The 23,981-nt window shown below is 39.1% G+C and overlaps 1 protein-coding gene across 3 annotated transcripts in view; it reads left to right on the forward strand.

The window, feature by feature from the left end:
- gpm6aa (glycoprotein M6Aa) overlaps nucleotides 1-11,541 on the forward strand; it is a 34,746-nt gene extending 23,205 nt beyond the window's left edge. For all 3 annotated transcript variants that reach the window (XM_077247969.1, XM_077247970.1, XM_077247968.1), the window contains 6 exons: nucleotides 1,343-1,535; nucleotides 3,899-4,055; nucleotides 4,484-4,637; nucleotides 4,844-4,920; nucleotides 5,050-5,115; nucleotides 9,258-11,541. In XM_077247969.1, coding sequence (XP_077104084.1) covers nucleotides 1,348-1,535; nucleotides 3,899-4,055; nucleotides 4,484-4,637; nucleotides 4,844-4,920; nucleotides 5,050-5,115; nucleotides 9,258-9,410 — 795 coding nt within the window. In that variant the 5' untranslated portion in view covers nucleotides 1,343-1,347 and the 3' untranslated portion in view covers nucleotides 9,411-11,541. The remainder of the gene's footprint in view (nucleotides 1-1,342; nucleotides 1,536-3,898; nucleotides 4,056-4,483; nucleotides 4,638-4,843; nucleotides 4,921-5,049; nucleotides 5,116-9,257) is intronic.
- The last annotated feature ends 12,440 nt before the right edge of the window (nucleotides 11,542-23,981 follow it).

Genomic DNA, 23,981 nt, shown 5'->3' on the forward strand with positions numbered 1-23,981 from the left:
TTTATAGTAAATGTCTGGAAACTACAGCTGCTTTTTTTCTTTGTCTTTTTTTTTATAGTGAAATTAAAAAATTTCATCCAGTGCATTATTTTAACAGATAAGTGTATTAAGAATGCTAATTTAAAAAAGACATAATGAAATTTCATAAATTAAAAATTAACTGCATATTTGTTTTGTTCGAAACATAACACACTTGTCTGTGTGAAAGCTTAAAGGATTAGTTCACTTTTTAAAAAACGTTTGCTGATAATTTACTCACCCCCATGTCATCCAAGATATCCATGTCTTTCTTTCTTCAGTCGAAAAGAAATTAAGGTTTTTGATTAAAACATTCTAGGATTTTTCTCCATATAATGGACTTCATTGGGTACCAGACGGTCCAAGGTCCAAATGACAGTTTCAGTGCAGCTTCAAATGGCTTTAAACGACACCAGACGATGCATACGGGTCTTATCTTGCAAAACGATCGGTCATTTCAAAAATAAATAAAAAAGTTTAAGTTTTATAAGCACAAATGCTCGCCTTGCTCTTTTCTGTGATGCACAATCGTGACTCTCCTGTTCTAACTCGTTCATCAAAATGAACAAATCTTTTTTTGAGTCATTTCGTTCATTCAACGAAAAAGTTTTTTAAAAGGAGAACTAATCCTTTAACTCAAAATAATGAAACTTTAAAATGAAACACATGAAGGTAATCGTTTGGAAAAACTGACCTAGTGTCAAAGTCCATCCTCTAATTCTACAATCCATTTTGTTATTCATGAATCATACTGTTATGATTCACTCTGATGTATGATGCCAAGGTGAGAATTTTAAAAAGTCTGCTGCAGGGACAATTTTGCACATCATTGGAGAGTAACAAACACACACACACACACACACACACACACACACACACACACACACACACACACACACACACACACACACACACACACACACACACACACACACACACACACACACACACTCACACACACTCACACACACACACACACACACACACACACACACACACACACACACACAGAGAGAGAATGAACTGGACCTCACTGGTCTGTCAGAGTGAATGGACTGAGGATTTACTTCCAACCGTCTGGGTACTTGTTAGTCTTGTCAGGCAGAGGCTAGACACTAAGAAGAACACAGAAGACGACTTACACTAGCTTTGCTTTCTGTGCAAGAATACTGCTTTCTTAAATGACATACTGTAGAAACAGCTGACATTAAACCGTTAATGAAAAAAAATCTTTGAAGATCTTGATGATTAAAAAGCACCTTGTTCTCACCAACTGTACCTTTCAGATGAAAAACATGACCTCTTTTTGTCTTTGTTCTCTCAGGATGTATGGAGTGTTGTCTGAAATGTCTAGGAGGCATCCCTTATCCATCCCTGATTGCCACCATCCTGCTGTATGCTGGAGTGGCACTCTTCTGTGGCTGTGGACATGAAGCTCTTTCTGGAACGGTCACCATCCTCCAGAACTACTTTGAGGTGATCAGGGGACCTGGAGATGGTTTGGATGTGTTTACAATGTAAGTGAGAGCAGTACACTGAACCGGCCATTTCTCGCTGTAGATTTCCACATTTATTTATTTATTTATAAACATATCTTTATTATGAGGATTAACCCCTTGAGATGAAGCATATATACATTTTACATGCGCAAGTGCCACACTGCCAAATAAATAAATAAATAAAAATATATATGAAACTAATAATTAAAATAATGTTAGTTAGTCAGTCAATGAATGATAAAATATATTTTTAGTATTATTAAAAATAGAAAAAAAATCAATGTTTAATTGCTTTACAGCAAAATCATTTTTAAAAGCAACACAAATATTGAAAATATCTTATTTGAAAATCATTTTGAATAAAATATGACTTGTTTTTTTTACAAATATCTGTCAAAATTTTGGAAGCATTGTCATTTTTTTAAAATGTTTTTTTAAAAGAAGTCCCTGATGCCCACCAAGGCTGCATTTATTTGATCAATAACACTGTAAAAACAGTAATATTGTGAAATATTATTACAATTTTAAATACTTGTTTTCTATTTTAATAGATTTAAAAATGTAAGTTATTTCTGTGATGGCAAAGCTGTATTTTCAGTATCATTACTCCAGTTTCAGAAGCTCAAGGAACATTGGCGTGACAGAATAGAAAAAAATATTCCTCCTGTTGGTTACTCATAATATGAGTAAACTAAGTACGCCATTACTGCTTCCATAGGATTTAAGACAGTACGTAGCAGTTAAGCGCTACTAATCAAATGTCTTTGATTAATTGATCATCAGCAAGTGTGATCACCTCTATAAAAGAAGAAGTTTAGGCAGTTTGCTGGTCTAGAGTCTACAGCTGTGTGTTTACATAATGCCAAAAGAAGAAAAGACATCAGAAATGATCTTAGAGAAGCAATTGATGCTGACCTTAAGAGAGCTGTGCATTAACAGATGCCCACATTTATTTGTTAATTTATTAATATTTTTTTGCTTTTTCAAATATAAATATGGCAGATCTTTATCTTGGATTTTAGTTAGCCTTTTGTTCTGAAGATGTAAGCAAGTTTCAAAGAACTGCTGGAACAATTTGTTTCTGTTGTTGTTAAAGTACATGATAAATCTGAGTGCCACGTCTACAGTTTTAAAATATTACCATTTCCACATAAAAAATGTTAAGCAACTCAACTGTTTTCAACATTAATAATAATAATCAATGTTTCTTAAGCATCGAATCAGCATATTAGAAGGCTCTCTGAAGGATCATGTGACACTGAAGACTGGAGTAATAATTCTCAAAATTCAGCTTTATGATCACAGCAATACATTTTATTCAAATAGAAAACAGTTATTTTAATTTGTTGTAATATTTTGCAATATTACAGTTTTTCTATATTACTTTTGGTTAAATAAATGCAGCCTTGGTGAGCATTAGAGATTTCTTTCAAAAACATTAAAAAATATATGAATGTTTACAAACTTTTGACAAGTACTGTTTGTGTATTTTTCTCACCCCATTTTCTTAATTTAAGCATAGGGGAGAACAGGGCAACATAAGCCACTTTTTACATTTGATGATTTACTGAAAAATACAAGTGTATTTGTTTCAAATAGTTGAGGTTGTTGTGTACGCAAAAACAAGTCATGTACTTATTATGGTTTTAGAACATCAAAAAAAGTTAGTCCTATGGCACAACTTGCTCAAATGCACAGGTAAAATGAGCTTGGGAATTTGGGCAAATTATGCCACTGTTAAATACTGATATTAAAATGACACAACATTTATTTTGCAATAATTTTGAACTTGATTAATGCCATCCAATTAACAAAGGCAAAAACCAGTAAAGATTAAATTGATCTTTGTGTGTTAACTACAAAGGATGAGTAAATTAGCTTTTGTGTATATGTATAGCTTGTTTGTGAGTGGCTTAAACTCAACATTTGTTAATAATTTGATATGTGGTACTTCAATATTTTAACATTAATAACAGCAAACATTAACATGAACTTGTACGCAATGGTGTCACACAAAAAGAGAGAGTGTTTGTGTTGTGGCGCTCGGTCCAATCCACTTTCAACAGCCTTTCTCAAAAATAGCTTACTGTACCTTTAAATTTATGTAATACTATCCAAAGCATCTAGTTTATTTAAGATAAAAGATTGATTACTTAAGTAACATGATGAATTCACTTGGCAAGACACATTTTTGTGTGTTTTGGTTTACAGCTCTCTCCGTGTGATTGAGTCCAATATAGATTAAGTAATGTGAACTATACTGCCTTAATTTGTGGTCACATGATTACTTTTGTTAATGGTTTTTAGATTAAAAATGTATGAGTCTTTTTTTACCCACGCATATAGTCACACATTGACTTAATTTGCTCCGTTTCCCACAGCATTGACATTATCAAGTATGTAATCTATGGCATTGCCTCAGCGTTCTTTGTGTATGGCATTCTTCTGATGGTCGAGGGCTTCTTCACCAGTGGGGCCATCAAGGACCTGTATGGAGACTTCAAAATCACCACCTGTGGGCGCTGCGTCAGTGCATGGGTGAGAAATCACTGGGAGAACTTCATGCATTGGAATGTACAAAAGGGCAACGATAGAGCCACTAAGAGTTACTGCCGCACATAAACATGGCATCCGTTTATAGGCTATAAAAGCAGTGAACTCTGCGAGTTATTCTCCTCTCATTTATGCAGTGTGAAACAAGAAAGTTATGGTGTGGTTGCTGTTATTGTAATTCATTTATGACACTGATAGCTAAACTCTGCGCACTGTTCCAGATTTCGTTTAATTTTCCTTCATAGAGACATTCCTTTCTATGTATCTTACCTTACATGTTGAGTTTTCTGGGTTTCTATGAAATTCGTGATGCTTATAATTGTGCCTTTTATTTAATTCTCTTGTATTCTAAATTATTTTTTAATTTAGAGTTTGATATTTGGGCATTAGTCTTAATCCTTCTTTTCCTTCAGTTCATCATGCTGACGTACATCTTCATGTTGGCTTGGCTGGGTGTGACAGCGTTCACCTCTTTGCCTGTCTTCATGTATTTCAACATCTGGACCATTTGCCAAAACATGACCGTTCTGGAAGGAGCAAGTTTGTGTCTTGACCCGCGCCAGTTTGGTATGTTTCATAATCTGTGGGTTTCACTGCCAGATGTTTAGGTGTGGTTACAAAGAAGTTTCAGTGATCATTTGTTTTGTTGCTGTAATTGTATTATTACTGGTTGGTTATCCAAATTAAAAATGTGTAATATAATCCATTGATATAACCTCATATACCCTAAAAACAGATTGCTCTTGAGAAATTACAAAAACTATTCATTTAAGGTGTTGTGCCCTTTGGAGAGGAGAAGACTGTATGTGCAGGATCAGAGAAGTTCTTCAAAATGTGTGAATCGAATGAGGTCAGTATGAAGTATAGACAAGTTCACTAGATTCACAATTCTAATATTTTCAATTAGTTGTATAAATCATTTCCACAATGAAAAGCAATCCAAGACTCGTTTCTCTCTCTCAATATTTCTTTCTGAAAGCTGGATATGACTTTCCATCTGTTTGTGTGTGCGCTGGCTGGGGCTGGAGCTGCAGTCATTGCCATGGTGAGTTTTGACCAATACCTACAATTATACATAGCATCTGGAATACCCTACACCACTCTTGAAATCAGATTGAAAGCTGAAAGCTCACACATTACGAAATGTGTTCAAAATATCAAACATGTTTTGATATCCTCTGACTTGATGAAATTATAGTCTGAAGCTAGAAAATGTGATTCTGTGCCCATCATACACTACGCCATTTTCTGTGAAATTTGTCAACTCCGACTGCTGAAAATCTGCAGACTTTCGGCACGTATTGTAATGTGCAAATCAGGGTGAAAATCAAACTTCATGTATTCTAGCCTTTAGATAAGAAGTTTTACAAATGAATTCAGTACTGAAACTAATGTCTTAAACTAATTTTTATGAGGGGAAAAAACTGCATTTACAAAAAAACTAAATTAAGTTAACCACTAAAGGTCAGCTTAATGTTTTAGTGTTCCTTGCACATTCAAATTAACTACCTAAATGTAACATTTAAAGTATATCACTCTGTACATCAATCATGTTAATGGATTTTTAAAGTATGGATCATAACAAAATATGTAAAAAAAAAACAAAAAAAAAAACAACAACTTAGTTTTATATAATATGTAATCTTTTTTGGGAATTAATTTATATTTTTTAAATATGTTACACAGTCTATTCATTTGCTTGCTTATTTATAGCAAGTATTTTTTTCTGGCATGTTTCAATGCAAAGAATTTTTCCCTTTTAACATAATCTTTGATATCATGGTGACTGAAAGTCCTAAAGCTGACCAAAAAAAACATGTTAAGGGGTAGAGTTTAATTTCGTCCTTTTAAAATGGCAACAGCGTGTTTATTTGTGTGATGATGCGAGCTGAATTAGTGACTTCACCTTCTTCTAAACCGTAATGGGATAAAACTAAAGTAATGAAACATTTGAGCATTGGGGTGTTGTCAGCTTTCTCATATTGCACATATCCCCCCCCTTTCTCATATCCCCCCCCCCCCCCCCCGCGCCATATTTCTCTCTCTCTCTCTCTCTCTCTCTCTCTCTCTCTCTCTCTCTCTCACACACACACACACACACACACAGAGAGACGCTGGGCACGTTCTGTTGTCATGGAAACAAGGGGAAGAAAGGCCCTAGAGCTTGTATCAAGCAGCACTCAGTAATTTGCGAGGAACCATTTTCTGAAAAAGAGAATGTGGTTGTTAGTCTGGGATGATGTTGCAAATTATAGAAAGAGCTTTTCCGTCTCCTGCTGTGGAAATAGCAAATTTGACTGATTGTTTAACAATGGGGCCTTTACACCTTCTGGGAAGGGTAATAATAACCAAGCTTTTCCTTTGTCAAGAAGAGGAATTCAGGGTGTGGTCCTATTCTAATGAGCATGCATAATGTAATCTAATTTGCATAATGGTGCACTGAAGTAAACAAAATATAGTGTATGCTCCCATGCAGGACAGCAGTTCCCTCTTAACCTATTATATATATATATATATATATATATATATATATATATATATATATATATATATATATATATATATATATAATCCTTAAAATCAAGACTGCTATAACCCCACACACTTCCTTTGATTCCCCCCCTCCCCTTAATTTACACACATGTAAAACCATTACTATATTTCATAATAAGAACGATGCCAGGGCCTTCATCAAGGTATTTTTGTGCATAGGTTTGCAGCAGGCATATGAGAGGAGTCTTGCTGCTTTACAATGCTGCCTCCTGCTGGTGTCACTGCTAATTTTAGAGTGACAAACATGCGTCATCGCACTCTGCTAAGATCTTATTCCAAATACACACATTTTTTTCAATCAAATAAATGCACCCTTGGTAACCATAAGAGACTTCTTTAAAAAACATGAAAAAAAATTTATTCCAAACTTTTGACTAGTATTGGATCAAAAACCAATCATCAATTCACATTTATTTGTATAGTGCTTTTCACAATACATATCGTTTCAAAGCAGCTTTACAGAAAATGCAGGTTTTATTTACTATTTAGAGTGATCTGTTATCAGAGGTGATTGTGTCAAAATAATGTCCATTTGTCAAAAATGTACAGTTCTAAGATAGTACAAATCATGCAGATATAGCTAATATGTATTCATTGGCAGAAGCAATAGAGTGTCACAGTGCCCGCCCATTTTTTCAGTGTCACTGGTTACAGAAATACTTTTTCCAATCATTTCTCCCATAGAGATTTAAAAAAAGTCTTTGTTAAAGCATTATAAGGCATGAGCCAAGCCAATCAGCTACGAGGTGAATATCAACACTACAAACTTTGATTTGAAGCAAAACAGTTTTTGAAAATCAGTGGTACAATAATTAAAAAATACAAATGTAGACTGTGTACTTAATGTCTTTGGTGAGGGAAAGAACTACAATCCCATGAAGTATAAAAAAACGATGAGGAAATATACAACTTCTCATTTAAATTTGTTGATCGTATATATAAAAACAAAATGTTTACAAAAGTTTATGGCAAAACATGCATATGCATATGCTTTATGGGAGTGGGAGGAGCTAAAGAGCTATTTTTGCACGTGTTGCTTTTTTCAACTGCATTGGTGTAATTTTCTGTACAGCATCATGGGTAATATTTTTCAACAGGAATTCCACTGTTAAACATGATTATTTAAAAAATAAGCTGAAATAATGCAGCTTCAGCAGAAGCAAATACCACTGTAGATCTGTCTTTAAAGGTTTATAAGCTATTGTTAAAAATCTATTTCCCTATGGAGAAAATGAATGGCCTTTTTACTTCCGGAACCCTACTGTTGCACTCTATGAGTTCATTAAAGCAATTATTACAAGTTGTGTTCGTAATGATTACAATAAGAGGAGCGGTGCATGTTGATTCAGAGTTTGCGTCATCTGAAGTCTTCACAGGAGTTGGTCATCTCTTTAAAGCAACACTAAGTAAGATTTTTTACCTTAAAATAATGTTTCCAAAATCGTTTCAGTGGTTCATCAAGTCGTGACATGGTTAAATGCACTTATGCCACAGCTTTGCGGTCCTTTATCTAATATATCCACGCTATGTAAGGTTGCGTTTCTGTAGTTCTAATGAGACATAAAAAAACGACTATTTTGACTTGCTTTACGGCAAGCGTTACAATTGCTACAATTGCTCGTTTGTGATGTCGCAATACATCATACTTTCATAAAATCATGCATCATACTCTACCTTGTCTGTGGCCATTGTTGATTCCAAAGCCGGTGCTGGATAAACAGAGAGCATGTGCGTGCGCGTGCGACAGTAGGCTGCGGTAGGCTAAATTATTTACGACAGCGGTAATGGACAATTCCGCTTCCAACCTGTAGGGCGACCGCAGAGGAAAAGTCACTTGGTGTTGCTTTAAAGGTGTTGGGTCATCTGAAGTCTTCATAAGAGGCTGGATCCAAGCCGAAGCTGGTGTACTCTCTAGTTGAGACAGAAAATCAAATGGAAAATAATTAGCATAGCTACTGTTCATAACATCTCAAGTAGTACATAGTCATATGCTTTTGATCTAATATTACTGGAGTGCAAGATTATGAGATGCATTGTGTGAATGCTTGGAGAAACTGAGAGTGTGTCTGAGCCGCGGACATTATCAGGCTATTCAAGAGTTTAGGAGCCAAATGTGAAAAAGCTCTGCCTTGTTTAGTGGTCTTAGGTATCGGTACAACCAAAAGTCCAGAGTTTTGTGACCTTAAAGAGTATGATGGATTGTAGGGCAAATAGAATGCACACGAGCTGAACCATTTAAGACCTTTATAGGTCAGTAGCAATACTTTGTAATCGATACGGAACTTAATCGGTAACCAGTGCAGAGATGATCAAATTGAGGTAATTTGATCATATTTTCTTGACCTAGTAAGAACTCAAGCAGATGCATTTTGAATATATATATATATATACATTTTGTACAATATTATGTTCAAATAATAATACAATTAATAAGTAAATAAGTGTCAAATACAATTGTAAATGTTTAGTTGACCTTGTTGATGTTATTTCAATAATAAATAGATTTTAAAGAATAATAATCATTTTATGAGATTTATAAGTGTAAGTATGTTTCATAAGAACAATTTTATTAGAGTAATATAAATGCAAAGGTTTAGTTGACTGTGTATTTAATATTATATGGTGTTGTTTCAGATCCACTACCTGATGGTGCTGTCTGCCAACTGGGCCTATGTGAAGGATGCATGTAAAATGCAGAAATATGAGGACTGCAAGTCCAAGGAGGAGCAGGAGCTGCATGACATCCACTCTACACGCTCCAAGGAACGGCTCAATGCCTACACATAAGACAGGAAGCAGCAGCAGGGCGAGAGGACCCTCAGTGCTTTCACTTCCTGTTGAAGGGAGTTTTGGCACTGGTGCAGTCCAGGTGGTGTGTCGTATGACCAACCCCATGGCCAACCCATTACCTCTCGCACATTATTATTATTATTATTATTATTTTTATTATTATTAGTGCTAGCAGTAGTGTTGTAGTTTTTTCACATTAATGTATTTCATTTTTAAGAGATTGCGCTGGTTCTTTTTTCCACCACATATTACAATTTTTAAATATATTTCTTTTTTAAACATTTTAGCATCAATAAATCGAATCATTCTTTATTGAGGTTCGGTTTTTTTGGGGAAAAGCACATTTTTCATGTGTGTCTGTCTCTTAAGGTCTCATTAACAAAGACTTAAATCATGAAAAAAAATTAGGTAAAAAAAAACAATTATCTCTCTCTTTTTCTCTCTCTCTCTTTCTCTCCTTTTTTAATCATCAGAAGGTATGAAGCCCGATACCAGCAGATGGCTTGCTCATTCTGCATTATTTTGGTAAAAGAAAACTCAAAAACTGAGACAGAAAAGACAAAAAACAAAATTAAGATATAACAGATGTACCATAAAGTGTTTATTTATTATTTTTCTACGGATTTCATTGCATAGCTTATCAAGATGATTACAAAATAACAATGGTTATTATTTGCTTGCCGTGCTAGTCAGGTTCTCAGACCGCATCGTGCCAGTAGGTGGCGTTGTAACTTCTCTGAGAGGGAGAGGATCTTTCTGACGCATTAAAATCTTACTGTGTTGTCAGCGACCCCCTCTTCGGCAGCAATGCAACTCTCCCTTTACTGGAAGCAAGTGACACATGCACAAGCCTACAGTGTTATGACCCCCTCTTTTTTATTTTCCTACACAAATAGATATAGACACAGTAAAGCCTTCAGGGTTTTTATTTGATGCTTTTTGTTTTCAGCTTTTGTACAAAGTCAATGTGTAAATGTATGTACTATAAGTTAGGACTTAAACTTCAGGTAAATTCGTATTAGACTGAAAACACATTCCATGACAGGATAGGGTGGGCAGAGGGAGGGTGTTCTTCTGAAAGGCTAAGAAAAAAGACAGAGGTGAAGCAAAAACCAGGCGAGACACAGGAACGTTTTGTGACAGATCACTTTCTTTCGTTGGGTTTTTTCTTTAAAAAGGGGAGTACGACTACGAAAACAAATATTTAAAGAACATACACTATTATCTCGATGAACATTTACTCGTTGTCTTGCTAACAAGTCATTATTATATTGGATGATGGAGATGTCTTCTCATTCTTTTAATGCCTGGCAAGTCATGTTCCGTCAGTGTTTCTAAGAGCTAGTTTCGTGCACTTATTTGGCCATTTTGTGAGCTCTTTCTTGGTGTAAGTGCATTGGGTTGCCGGCTTCCAAGTCAGACCCCTGTAATGTTAGGTAAAGACTGTGAACTTAAGTGTTATATGTGGCATGGTCATGCATTCAATGGTAATCGTTTTTACTGGATAAAAAAAAAAAATAATGATTATAATAATAATAATGAAAAAATCAAAGAAAAAACAAACAAGAAAAACAGTTTTCATTCCATCTTTTTATGAGTTTGTTATATGCGACTGTCTTGCTGGGTCATCCCCTTTCTCATAATGTGAAGTAATTTGAATCCTATGCTGAATACATTGCGCTGAAACTCCTACTCTTCTATGGTTTAGTGTTTGATTTGTGCCTGTTTACTTTGTGGTGATCTCTCTAACTCCCACCGAGTCCTCCTCTTTCTATTACTATTGCTTGTTGAGCCCCTAACTTAATGCTTTCTCTCTCTCTCTCTCTCTCTCTCTCTCTCTCTCTCTCTCTCTCTCTCTCTCTCTCTCTCTCTCTCTCTCTCTCTCTCTCTCTCTCTCTCTCTCTCTCTGACTCTCTCTCTCTCTCTCTCTCTCTCTCTCTCACTCCCTCCCTCTGTCCTCCTATACTAGTCTTTTTGTACTCTCACTAAAGAATGCTTAGTAGAAAGCAGTACCATTCATTTGTTTTGTACATAAATGTGCCAACAGCTTGACAGTGGCTTTTCTGATCTGTAGGGACAAACTGCTTGCATAAATAAACTACACTGGTGTACTTGTTAATAAATACTCTACGGTTGTTGTTGTTGTTCTTGACAATCTGTCTATCATGTTGGAATTCACATACACTCTAAATATTTCATCAGTTTACCTTGTGGTCAAATTTTAATTAATTGGTTTTACTTAAAATAATCTAACTAAAATGGGTTACACAAATGAAAGTAATTTGTAAAGGTCAAATGAAAAATAAATAAAGCACTTTGAGAGAACAATTGCATGTGGTATAGCCTATGTTTCACATTACCATACCTACTGCATGTGATATGACAGCTTACTCATGTGACAATGTCTTCAAAGTTTTAGATGTGTTTTCATAAAAATAACAGGAAAAATTGCAGTGCGCTGCCATTAAAGATATAGTTTACCCAAAAAATGTAAATTCTGTCATCATAAACTCACCCTCAGGTTGCTGGAAACAAAATATATTTTGAAGAATGTTTTTGTTTACCCATATTATTCAAAATATCTTCCTTCGTGCTCAGCAGAAGAAAGAAATTCATACAGGTTTGGAACAACTTGAAGGTGAGTAAATGCGACCCGGTCACACTAAAGCAGCAACCGCACATCCTATGGTGAGGCGGCTGAGAGGCGTGTCAGAGCTGCCAGAAGGGGCGTGGCTTATGACTATATAAGCCTGGCCTGCTCGCCATGGAATCAGATTTAATCTCCTTCAGCGAAACATCACATCAGGGACCCGATGTGACCCTAGCTTCTTGGGCCAAGCCCTTCCCCGGGGAATCAGATTGGGTTATCAATACAGTAAAACAGGGATACTCGCTCCAGTTCGCTCGCAGGCCCCCACGCTTTCACGCAGTGATAGAGACCGCGGTGAAAGGCAGTGTAGCACACATGCTTCGCACCGAAGTGTCAAAACTTCTAATGAAAGGAGCTGTCGAGATGGTCTCTCCGTCCAAGCGAATCTGGCTTTTACAGCCGCTACTTTCTCGTTCTGAAGAAAGACAGTGGGCCCAGAACGATTTTGGATCTCAGACACCTGAACAGGGCCCTCATCAGGCGACCATTCAGGATGCTTACAACCAAACAAATCCTCGCGCAGAATTGTTTTCTCTCATTGGACCTGAAAGATGCTTACTTTCATATCAAAATAGCCCCCAGCACAGTCCATTCTTGAGATTCGCCTTCAAGGGGCAGGCTTATCAGTAAACGGTCCTACCACTCAGCCTATCGCTAGCACCTCGTGTCTTCACAAAATGCATGGATGCTGCGCTTCTCCCCAAGACAATGGGGAATGCACGTGTTGAATCCGGTTTGGCTCCGGCCAACTGCGTATCAAAGTGGACCACAAATGTGTCAGAGCTCTAGCTCTGTGGAAACACCCCGACTGGTACAAGTCAGGGGTGGACATGGGAGTGGTCTCAAGGTTGAAAGTGGTCTCGACAGATCCCTCCAACCTGGGTTGTGGAACCTTGTGTGAGAACAGACAAATCTCGCCTGCATATCAACTGCCTCAAAATGAGAGCAGTTTGCTTGGCTCTGAGGTTTTTCCTCCCAGAACTGAGTGGACACCACATCCTGGTCCGCACTGACAACATGTCGGTGGTGTCCTACATAAACCGCCAGGGTGGCCTCAGGTCGGCCAACCTGGACAGAATGGCCAGACTCCTCCTCCTTTGGTCCCATGCCAACCTGCGCTCGCTGAGAGCGGCGCATGTGCCGGGCCTCCAAAACAAGGGTGCGGATATGTTGTCCAGGGACCACATCAACCCAGGAGAATGGTCTCTCCACCCACAGGCGGCTCAAATGATTTGGAGCACCTTCGGCAGGGCAGAGGTTGACCTCTACACCTCAGAAGGCAACGCTGTCTGTCCAATATTCTTTTCGAAGAAGGGGGATGCGTTGGGCATCAATTGGCCCAACCTCCCCCTCTATGCGTTCCCTCCGGTCTCGATGCTCCCACAAGTCATCGAGATGATCAGGGAGAGCAAGTGCCCAGTCCTCCTCATTGCCCCACTCTGGTCATCCAGGACTTGGTTCCCAGAGCTGGTAGAACTGCTGGAAACAGCACCATGGCCCATACCGCTGAGGAAGGACCTCCTCATGTAGGCGAACGGGTCAATCTGGCACCCCCGCCCAGATCTGTGGATCCTACATGTATGGCCCCTCAATGGGTACCCGGTGACCTCCCAGAGGGAGTCCAGAAAACCATAAAGGAGGCTAGAGCTTGTTGTAGAAATTTTAATATTCATTGATCCCAAACAGGTATCATAAGAGAAAGAACCTATTCAATGTATAAAAGTATATGTGTGTACGTGCTTGTGCGTGACTTTTCAGGAACATATGGGACAGGACCTCTGACCTTAGGGACGGTCAGTTTTGGCCAGTTTATTTCAGTACCAGTTTGTGTCTTTAAGTAGAAACTGAACAGCAGTAAGGACCTTATCTGAGTGGGTGAAAGGTACAGCGGGTGAGGAGGAACCTTGAAAAGAGTATAAAGGCTGTCTCATATCTTCCTGTTGGGTGTCCCTCTCTTGCACAGCGTAACTTCTGTGTACTAGACTGAACCTATTCTTGCAAGAATAAATACTTTCCTTTTTGTTAATTTGACTCTGAGTGTCTCTTACGCAGTGATGATGTTTAACAGAATTTTTGCCACAACAATTTGGTGTCAGAAGTGGGATTCCTTGGAAGTGCCTTCTAGACCTGAGAGCGGACGGTGTTTGGCCACCTGGACTGAGCAGTTCCAGCTCTACCTCGTAAGCTTGAGAGAGAGGGGCCGACCGCTGTCGGGTCCGGGAGGGGCTCCACTGGAATCAAAAGAAAGCGAACCCGTGGCAACCAACATATCTCTGGTAAGAGACGTCTAAAATATTTTCTTTTGGGGAAAAGTATTTTGTTTCGGGTATGAAATGTGAGTGAACCATATTGGCTTAGGGCTGTTTCTGTGGTACGTAATCTGAGATTAATTGAGATCTATATATAAATCAAGAGGTTTCAAACAGATACGAGAGAAAATTATCTGAGATTAATTGAGGTCTGTAACAGATCAAGAGATTTCAAACAGATAGGTAACCTGAAAATGAGTTGTTCCGCCACGGAGCAAATTGTTTTTAGGTACTGAGGCTAATTAGGGGGAACCAGAACAGTTTTTGGTAAATCTTAATTAGGAGGGCACTAATAGTGCAACCCGACCGATTTGGGTTAAAAGGAAAAATCGGGTCTGTTGGGGACGCCTAACAGATCAGGAAAACGCTCGTTGAAGAGAAATCCACAGAGAACAGAGAAGCAGCCAATATGGGGAAGTCTCAAGGTAAGCATGCAAATTTGATACACCGGTTTTTCTATCAAATGAGAAAATTATGGGGGAAAATTTATGTTTTAGATATTGAAAAAAACTGAGAAAATACCATTATTTCCCAAGGGAGGGAACACTGAGCACAACTAGACTGAAAGTAGTGCGAGAATCAGTTGAACAGGGCAGTGAGAAACAAAAAAGGTTGTTATGGCTGTGTTCAACATGTGTAAGCAATGTGGACAAACAATGGATTGTTGTCTTAATGTTTCCGGTTTCCGGATGTTAGATATCTACTTGTTCTGTAATTAGGGTTGTTGATGATAATACCAAATTAGTAAAATGTAAAGACAACTTTGACCAAAGATTCTGGAAATCAATAATGTATAATGTTGGATATTTGTTGATATTAAGTAATTGAAGCAAAAGATATTGTCTGTTTTATAAATGAAATTATGGGTCGGGGATAATTTCCCTGGACAAGTATGACTAAAGTTAAACGAAAACTTTGTGAAAACAACTTAGAATATTTTGAGCATTTCGATGCAGCTTATGAAAAATAATGATAAAGATTATGATTCGGCTATTGGGATTGAATCCGCCACTGGTGGACTGTAAAAGAATACAGAGAACTGCTTATCAGCTCTGTTTGCATTCCTGAATGGGACACACTGCTTCAAGAGTGTGCAGTAAGTTGGAGCCGACTGAGAGTGTTTTAATTGTGGTCAGCAGGACCATCTAACATGTAACTTTAAATGCCCACTGAGAAGGTGTTTGAAAATGTGATAGTGGCACATTTCTGGTAATAATGTGGGTTTGAAAGTAGATCAGTGTTTATATGACGATATTAAAGTTTTCGTCTGAGAAAGAGTAAGAGATAAAAACAAGGTCAAAAGATTGAAGTCTTAAAGTGAATCCTTTTGAAGAAAAGATCTATAATAGTAATTTTTATAAGTGAACTGATGAATACAGGTTAATGTAAAATTACAGATAATGACTAAAAAAATGAGTTGCAAATTGTAAAAGTAACTAAAAGGATGATATAAAATGATAACTGCAAAAGATGTATGTGTATCAAAATGTATCATAAGCAGAGCGTGATAGCCTCGTAAAAGTTATTGTGAATCCTAATTGGAGATTGATAAACTCCTAGAAAAAAAATAATTAAGTCAGTAACTAAGTCATAGTTTAATAATTAAGTATTAAACTATGATAATTGAGAAATTGACAACTAAAATCGAGTACAGTAGTACGGTTGCTAAAATGTAAAATGTGTAGAAAGGCATCTGATTAAACAAACAGCTTGAAAAGTTGACCATGAAAGAGCTAGAAGCTGATGTTTTGCTTTCAAAAGATGAGTCTGCTATTGGCTGTAATGAAACAGTTCGCTTATCTAAATCTGATGTGTGCTGTGGCTGAAACAGCCAGTGCGACAGAGACTCAATCTGAATGGAAATTTGTAATGTCTAGATTCCCTGACGTGGGCAAAAGACAACTGTAAAACTATTTTTATTTGAAAACACATGTAATTTCTGGCAAAGATGCCTTAAGCTGGGCTAGAGTTAAAATATGGTAGATAAAGTTTGATGTTAGAAGTTTATGAGAGGGCAGTGTACCAGTCTTGAATGCCTCAGAGTCTCTCTCATTCAATGTTAGCTAAAAGCTGTTATCTGAGCCTGTGTCATAAGTGATAATAAGCTATTTATAGTAAAGCACAGTGTTTCAGTTGAAAACCATAGACACAGAGATGTTAAAAGAAATCATTACCATTCAGAGGGAAATTTGTATTTAAATGTTAAAAATGTTAAAAGTAAAACTGAATGACTTTAAAGAAGTCTTTAAAATAATGCAGACCTTAAACGATAGAGGTGACATTTTGATTAGCGTATTTTAGGACCAGTAACAACTTTGTCTCATTTAGTCTCCACCATTCAGGACCGATGGCTCCGGCTACAGATGAAGTACACTGAATGTACCGTTGTGATCTAAATTCACTGAGTATAGTCTAAGTAGCTAGGTTGCTGCTTTTAAGATAGTTAATGGATTTAAGTGATTAAATACTGTTGTTATTAACCTGTCTCCCTGTGAACACTATTAGGCAATCGGAATGGCTCTGGTGACTCTTGAACGTGCCTTTCCTAAGCTCCAGAAAACAGCTGAGTTCTGTTGAAGAAAACTGATTGTATTGGGAAAGAGCGGTCACCAGTGTGTACGTGTGTACGAGTGGCTACTCAATGACGGGATGATCTTCCTGGCCAGGGGACAGCCTAACGCAGGGGGTCACGAACATTGGGCACCTCCGGATGGAGGTGTTATTTGTGAGAAAGGTATGAGAGTTGAGCGCTGATTACTGGAGGCCACCGGGGTCAGCAGAGCATTGAGAAGTGAGATGGGCTGTGAGGTGAAAATTAATGTTACGGCAGTCTGACCCAGAAATGTGAGTTCCTCTATACCACTCACCAGAAACCGCCTTGATTGTATGGCTTGTTTTTCATTGTGACAAGTGTCTGCAACTATGCCAGGGGACGACACCCTGAAGAGAAGAAAAGTAAAGATAAATAGCTAACGGGAGTGGGCTTTCAGGAGCCAGCTGATTTCATGAGGTGATTGCCATTATTTGCTGCGGAGACAGTAACAAAACTTAATTATATGAGGGACATGATGTTGGTTGCCATATGGGCAAGTAAAATGTATAGAAGAGTTAATGTTGAGCTTGTTGATGTTGAATGTTGAGTTAATGTCACTATCTGAAAATAACCTCGACATTTGTTTTTCTTTACAGAGCATGCAGACTTTTGATGCAGGGCAGAATGTGCCCAATAAAATAATGGTTATGGATGAATTTGACTAACTATCCTGGCCTAGATTGTTATTGTGGCAGAAAGAAACAAGGCCACACCTGCGCAGCGCATAACTTAAGATTTTCCTTTTGCAGAATGTCAGGAAGGATTGCAGAAAACAGAACTAATTCTGTTCCAAATGTATAAATATTGTGTTGTGGACATGAGCAAAGTGGGTTGAGTGTTTTTCAGGGTAAGAGGACCCCGAGTGCTATTAAGTGAGGAAGAAATTATTTAGTGATAAGATGATTTGTAAAATGAGAAGAAACAGAGTTGAATTGGACAAGTGTTGAGAATAAACTTGAAATTCTTTATGCATATCATCAGCAAGGTGAACAAATGGTGAAAATTCCACAGGTCACACCAATAGGCACGAGCGGCAAGACAAGCGGTCACTAACAAAATACTTAAGGTCTCCATTCACAGGTGAAAGCAGGCAAGAAATGGTTCACTCCAGTGGGGGTGCGGTCGTGATTTAAGGGAAAACCTTATAAGGATCAGAAAATGGTTGGAGAGTGTGACACCTGGGTCCAAGCCTCTCACCTTAGACAACACCAACAGGCCTCAACCATCCAATAGAGCACAAAGTGAGGGATTCAAGGACGTGCTAGTAACGTACCTCCCGAACCAGCGATGGAAGACCATGGCTACGGCATGCAAAGTGTCACCCTGGTGAAGACGGATTGTCCATGTGGCAAACGAGATGACCAACACACCTGGAGGAAGATGCACCAACTAATGGTTTGAGTTTAGCAAAAGAATCTGTTTTTGTGATGATTTTGATGATTTTATTTGATTGAATCAAAATAGGGCTTAGATCAAATGATTTGATTTGTTAAGGATTCATTAGAAAATATTTCAGGTAAATTATAGGGATTATTAATGAAGAAACTTGATTAGGCTGTCCATTAAGGGTAAGAAAGGCCGATCATGGGAGAATATGTATGGTAATAAGCTAAAAGATGGTCCGTATTTGAAATATTAGAGTTAATTTTGAACAACTACATTGGTTAAAAGAATGGATAAAAAAATATAAAACCTTTTCAGGATAGATTTTATTAAATATGGTGTTAAAAGTTAAGAAAATATGGTTAGGAAAATGGAGGCGATGTATGGAAATGGGCGTGGACTGATGGTAAATGGATAAGATTGGTTCATCTTTGGGGGGTTGGGGGTACTGTACTACCAATTTCAGCGATAGGATTATCAATATTGTTATGTTTACCATGCATTATAATGTGTTTCCAGCTCAGTACAGAGACTGGTTAAAGCTGGGAGTCTGTTCAGTTGGATGAACAAAATATGATGATACAAGTAGTGGGAGCTACTGTGACATGTGTTAAAGTGTATGTTTCGTTTTCTTTTTCTTTCTTTCTATGTATGTTTCTGATATGAACAGAAGGTTAAATGCTGTGGTTATCCGCTATGTGATGACGTACAAGGAGAGGGGTCGAAATGAGGGATTTTAATTCTACTTTTATTTCTTCGTATTTCTTAGCCTGTTGAAATGACATGTGGGTTTCAAGATGTGTAATGATAACCAGGGTGTTAAATTGATGTGTTTCATACTTAAACTATACACTATTTCTTGTTTATACTGAGGTGACTGAGGGTCCGACCTAGGTCGGGAGTGCAATAACAGTGCTTATTCATTCAGCCCGGCCTCAGATAAAGTCTTTACTTGCTTGCTAATACTTAAGGGACTATCCCCACAAAAACAGCCTAAGCTTTTTACTTTTCCAAATGTTATTTCACAAATGTTTAAGAGAGTGGTCAGTTATGTGAAAACCAGAGATGAAGAGTATAAGTGTGATGAAATGACTTAAAATTTGTTCTATTATTTTTATTATTATGATTGGGTAATCTGAATGATAAAAAGGGGGAATTGTTGTAGAAATTTTAATATTCATTGATCCCAAACAGGTATCATAAGAGAAAGAACCTATTCAATGTATAAAAGTATATGTGTGTACGTGCTTGTGCGTGACTTTTCAGGAACATATGGGACAGGACCTCTGACCTTAGGGACGGTCAGTTTTGGCCAGTTTATTTCAGTACCAGTTTGTGTCTTTAAGTAGAAACTGAACAGCAGTAAGGACCTTATCTGAGTGGGTGAAAGGTACAGCGGGTGAGGAGGAACCTTGAAAAGAGTATAAAGGCTGTCTCATATCTTCCTGTTGGGTGTCACTCTCTTGCACAGCGTAACTTCTGTGTACTAGACTGAACCTATTCTTGCAAGAATAAATACTTTCCTTTTTGTTAATTTGACTCTGAGTGTCTCTTACGCAGTGATGATGTTTAACAGAATTTTTGCCACAACAAGCTCCGTCAACGAGATGCCTCTATACTTTGAAGTGGGCAGTGTTCACGAAACGGTGTGCTACACGGGGTGTAGAACCAGCTACATGTGAGATACACCTAGTACTCTCCTTTCTACAGGAGCTGATGGACGTGGGCAGGACCACCTCCACGCTCAAAGTGTACGTGGCAGCCATAGCAGCTTTTTTCGCTACCGTGGCTGGCCAATCCTTGGGGAAAAGCGATCTCATCATTCGCTTCCTTAAGGGGGCCAGAAGGCTTAACCTGCCTTGGCCCGCCTCTGTACCCTCCTGGGATTTATCTACGGTCCTCAGGGCACCCGCGTCCAGACCTCTGGAAACTCCATGTCTGGTCCCTGGACGGGGCGCGGAGGTTCTAGGTGAACTACCCCCTGCGGTAGTTGACACCATCACTTCGCTAGAGCTCCCTCTACGAGGCACCTCTATGCGTTAAAGTGGAACCTGTTCGTTGACTGGTGTTCTTCTCACGAGGAGAACCCCCGAACTTGCTCGATCAGAGCTGTGCTTTTCTTCCTGTAAGATGGGTTGGAGCGAAGGCTGTCTCCTGAGGGGAGCGAGGAGACTAAATCCTCTTTGCCCACTCTCTATACCACTCTTGGGATTTGTCTCTGGTCCTTTCGGCACTTCAGAGACCACCCTTTGAGCCTTTGCAGTCAGCTGAGTTAAAAATTCTGTCCTGTAAAACAGTACTCCTGGTTGCATTGGCCTCCATCAAGAGGGTAGGGGACCTGCATGCATTTTCGGTCGACGAATCGTGCCTAGAATTCGGCCCGGCTAACTCTCACGTGATCCTGAGACCCCAGCCCGGATACGTGCCCAAGGTTACCACCACTCCCTTCCGGGACTAGGTGGTGATCCTGCAAGCGCTGCCTTCGGTGGAGGCAGATCCAGCCCTGGCTTTTCTCTGTCCCGTGGACAGAACGCAAAGCCTCAGGAACCTCAGATTAGCTCTTCGTCTGTTAAGGAGGCCAGCAGAAGGGAAAGGCTGTGTCCAATCAGAGGATGGCCCACTGGATAGTGGATGCCATCGCCTTGGCTTACGAAGCCCAGGCCGCCCAGGTTGAGAGCCCACTCCACTAGGGATGTAGCTTCGTATTTGGGCGCTGGCACAAGGCGCCTCGCTGACAGACATCTGTAGAGCTGCGGGCTGGGCGACACCTAACACGTTCACTAGGTTTTATAGCCTACGTGTTGAGCCGATTTCTTCCTGTGTGCTCGCTTCAACCAGCTGGTAACACCGAAGTTCCCGCTCTTGTGTTGGCTTGCTGCGCCACTCCCCTCCACATGGAGAGGATACGTGCGCTTCTTGCTCCAGTCGAGTTCCCCACTCAGGCGAACCCTGTAGAGTTCCTCTGCACCCCTTCGGCAGTCAGACATTGTGGAGCGTCTGGCGCCAGACCTAGTGCTCATATGCTTGTGTAACTTGTGCTAGGCTGGGTTCCATATGTGGTGATCCCTGCGGCGATCCCATATGCGTATTTTTCCACGATCAGGTCCCTGCGATGAGCCCGTGTCTTTCCCTTGGCAGAGTCCGCTCTGCCGTCACTGCCTGGTGTTGCCTCCCCCTTCTCAGGCTGGAGCCACCCCAGTGACATTCCATATGTTGCACTGCCCTCCGGCCAGTCCATATGTGTATTCTCCACGTTACCTCCCTTCGGGCAGGATGTGGCTTCCGCAGCGTCCCTCTCCCCTGGAAAGGCACGCTTTCCCAGTGTTATCCAAGAGTTTCACTGTGTGGGGTATAACGGAACAGCACTGATCTCCCTCTACGCAGGTCTTCCGCCCCAGTCAGATGGAGGTCTGAGAGTCTTCCGTAGGGCGCTGGATGTGGCAGCAACTGCGCCGTTTTCCATGGGATCCCAATTACGTCGTCACGTCGACGTCACGTTGAACGTGAGCGACTGAAATGGAACGTCTCGGTTACTAATGTAACCCTCGTTCCCTGAAGGAGGGAATGGGAGACGTGACGTCCCGCCGCCACGGTTGCTGACCATCGCTGTACGGCCGTCACAATCTCGGCTCCTCAGCGAAAAACAATGAGTGCGTGCGCCCGCTTCCTGTTTATACCCGCGCTGCGGGGCGGGGGCGCGTGACACTTCTCACGCACGGCAACGTTCATTGGCTCGTTCTGTAGACACTCGAAGTTGATAGGGCTCCCTGAAGTGATCCCAATTATGTCGTCACGTCGACATCACGTCTGCCATTCCCTCCTTCAGGGAACGAGGGTTACATTAGTAACCGAGACGTTTTCCCATAGCGTCTGGCTAGAAGCAACACTTATTCCCTATTCTAAGGGAACCAAGGTTATGTTAGTTACCGATAAGTTTTTACATGCATATGATATGCATGGGTAGGTTTAGTAGTGGTTTGGGGTACGTATGTATTATTCGTTTGGTTAGGATTAGTGGTGTGGGGTGCGTGTGTATTACACACAATAAAATGTGTATCTTATGCACGCGAAAACTGCGTATCATAGCACGTAAAAACTAATTTTCATGTATAAATTCTACTATAAACACAATGCATGCAATAGACGCATTTTCATGAGAGAATTTACATTTTTGAGTGAAGTATCCCTTTAACATGAAATATTTAGAACAAACAGGTTCAAAAGTTTGGGGTCAGTTTTTACGTGTAATATATTCAATATCTTGAATATCTTGTGAGTATCTTATGCTCACCAAGGATACAATTATTTGGCCAAAAATACAGTAAAACAGAAATATTGTGGAATATTCGATGTTGAAAACAAGTGTGTTGGGGGAAAAAACAGCATTGATTTGAAATAGAAATATTTTGTAACAATGTAAAAGTCTTCACTGTCACTTTTGACCAATTTAATGCATCCTTGCAGAATAAAAGTATTATTATTTTTTTTATTTTTTTCAAAACTTAACTATATCCCAAACTTTTGAATGGTAATGTTTCTACAGGTCTGCTATTTTCATTTAGACCAGATGGAGGCAGGCTATAAAAGGACATTTTTAGAAGAAGAAATTAATGAGATTATGGTTGTAATGCTGAGTCAGAGGCGTTGAGATCCATTTGCAGAATTTTATTGACACATGCAATAAAGCAGTATATGGTAGAACAACCACAACAGTGCAGGTAGAAGGGCAATCCAAAATCCGTAACAGTACACAGGCAAGGGTCAGGGCAAGCAGCAAAGGTTCACAGAAACTAGATTCCAGGCAGAGATCAGAGTACCAGATAAGGACTAGAAACAGGGAATAACGCTCGGTAATGACAGCAGAGCAAATCAAGACTTCGCAAAGTCACAGTGAGAGACAAAGTCCAGATAAAGGGGCAATAATGGAGAACAGGTGACGAAGATGGGGATAATTAGATAAACCAGGCAGGGATGGAGAAAGATAATGATCAGAGGGAGAGATGGGAAATGCAGTCCCTTAATATTCGGATGAGGCCAGAGGGAGGCGCAGCTGAGCGTTCTGTGACAATGGTAAATGCATGCTAACCAGATGTTGCTTCAACACAAGGATGGACACATATTTTTAATTATGCATATTTTCCATTTCCAATTGACTCTGTTCTCACTCTCTCACGCTACACAATCAGAGCACAGACCGGAACAATGTGCTGACACATAAGAAAGAGCAGGCTATAGCTATTTTGATATAAAACAATCTCAGCATAATTTTTTTAAAAGTTTTATTACAAAAGCGCTCTTAATGTGGTGGGTCAGATTGCTGTATATGGCCTCAGTTCAAGCAAAGTGGGAGTGCAATCTTCCTCTTTACTATTACACTATAAAAAAAATCATGATTTATCACAACTTTTTTCTTTTGTCAAATCAACTTAGATAATTTTATTATTATATATTTTTTTCAGATTAGAGTATTTCAGATAACATAATATTTGGAGTTTCTGTTGATTAAACCAATCTCCTTTGTATTAACTCAAATTTTTAATTTCAGTGAACTCAAAATTAAGGCAACCAGGTTACTTACTTTTTTAAGTTAAACCAACCATTATTATTTTTTACAGTGAAAGTACCAAATAAAC

This window comes from Siphateles boraxobius, unplaced genomic scaffold (assembly GCF_051911475.1).
Source record: "Siphateles boraxobius isolate OS27281-9 unplaced genomic scaffold, OSU_SipBor_1 3, whole genome shotgun sequence".
Taxonomy (NCBI): Eukaryota; Metazoa; Chordata; class Actinopteri; order Cypriniformes; family Leuciscidae; genus Siphateles; species Siphateles boraxobius.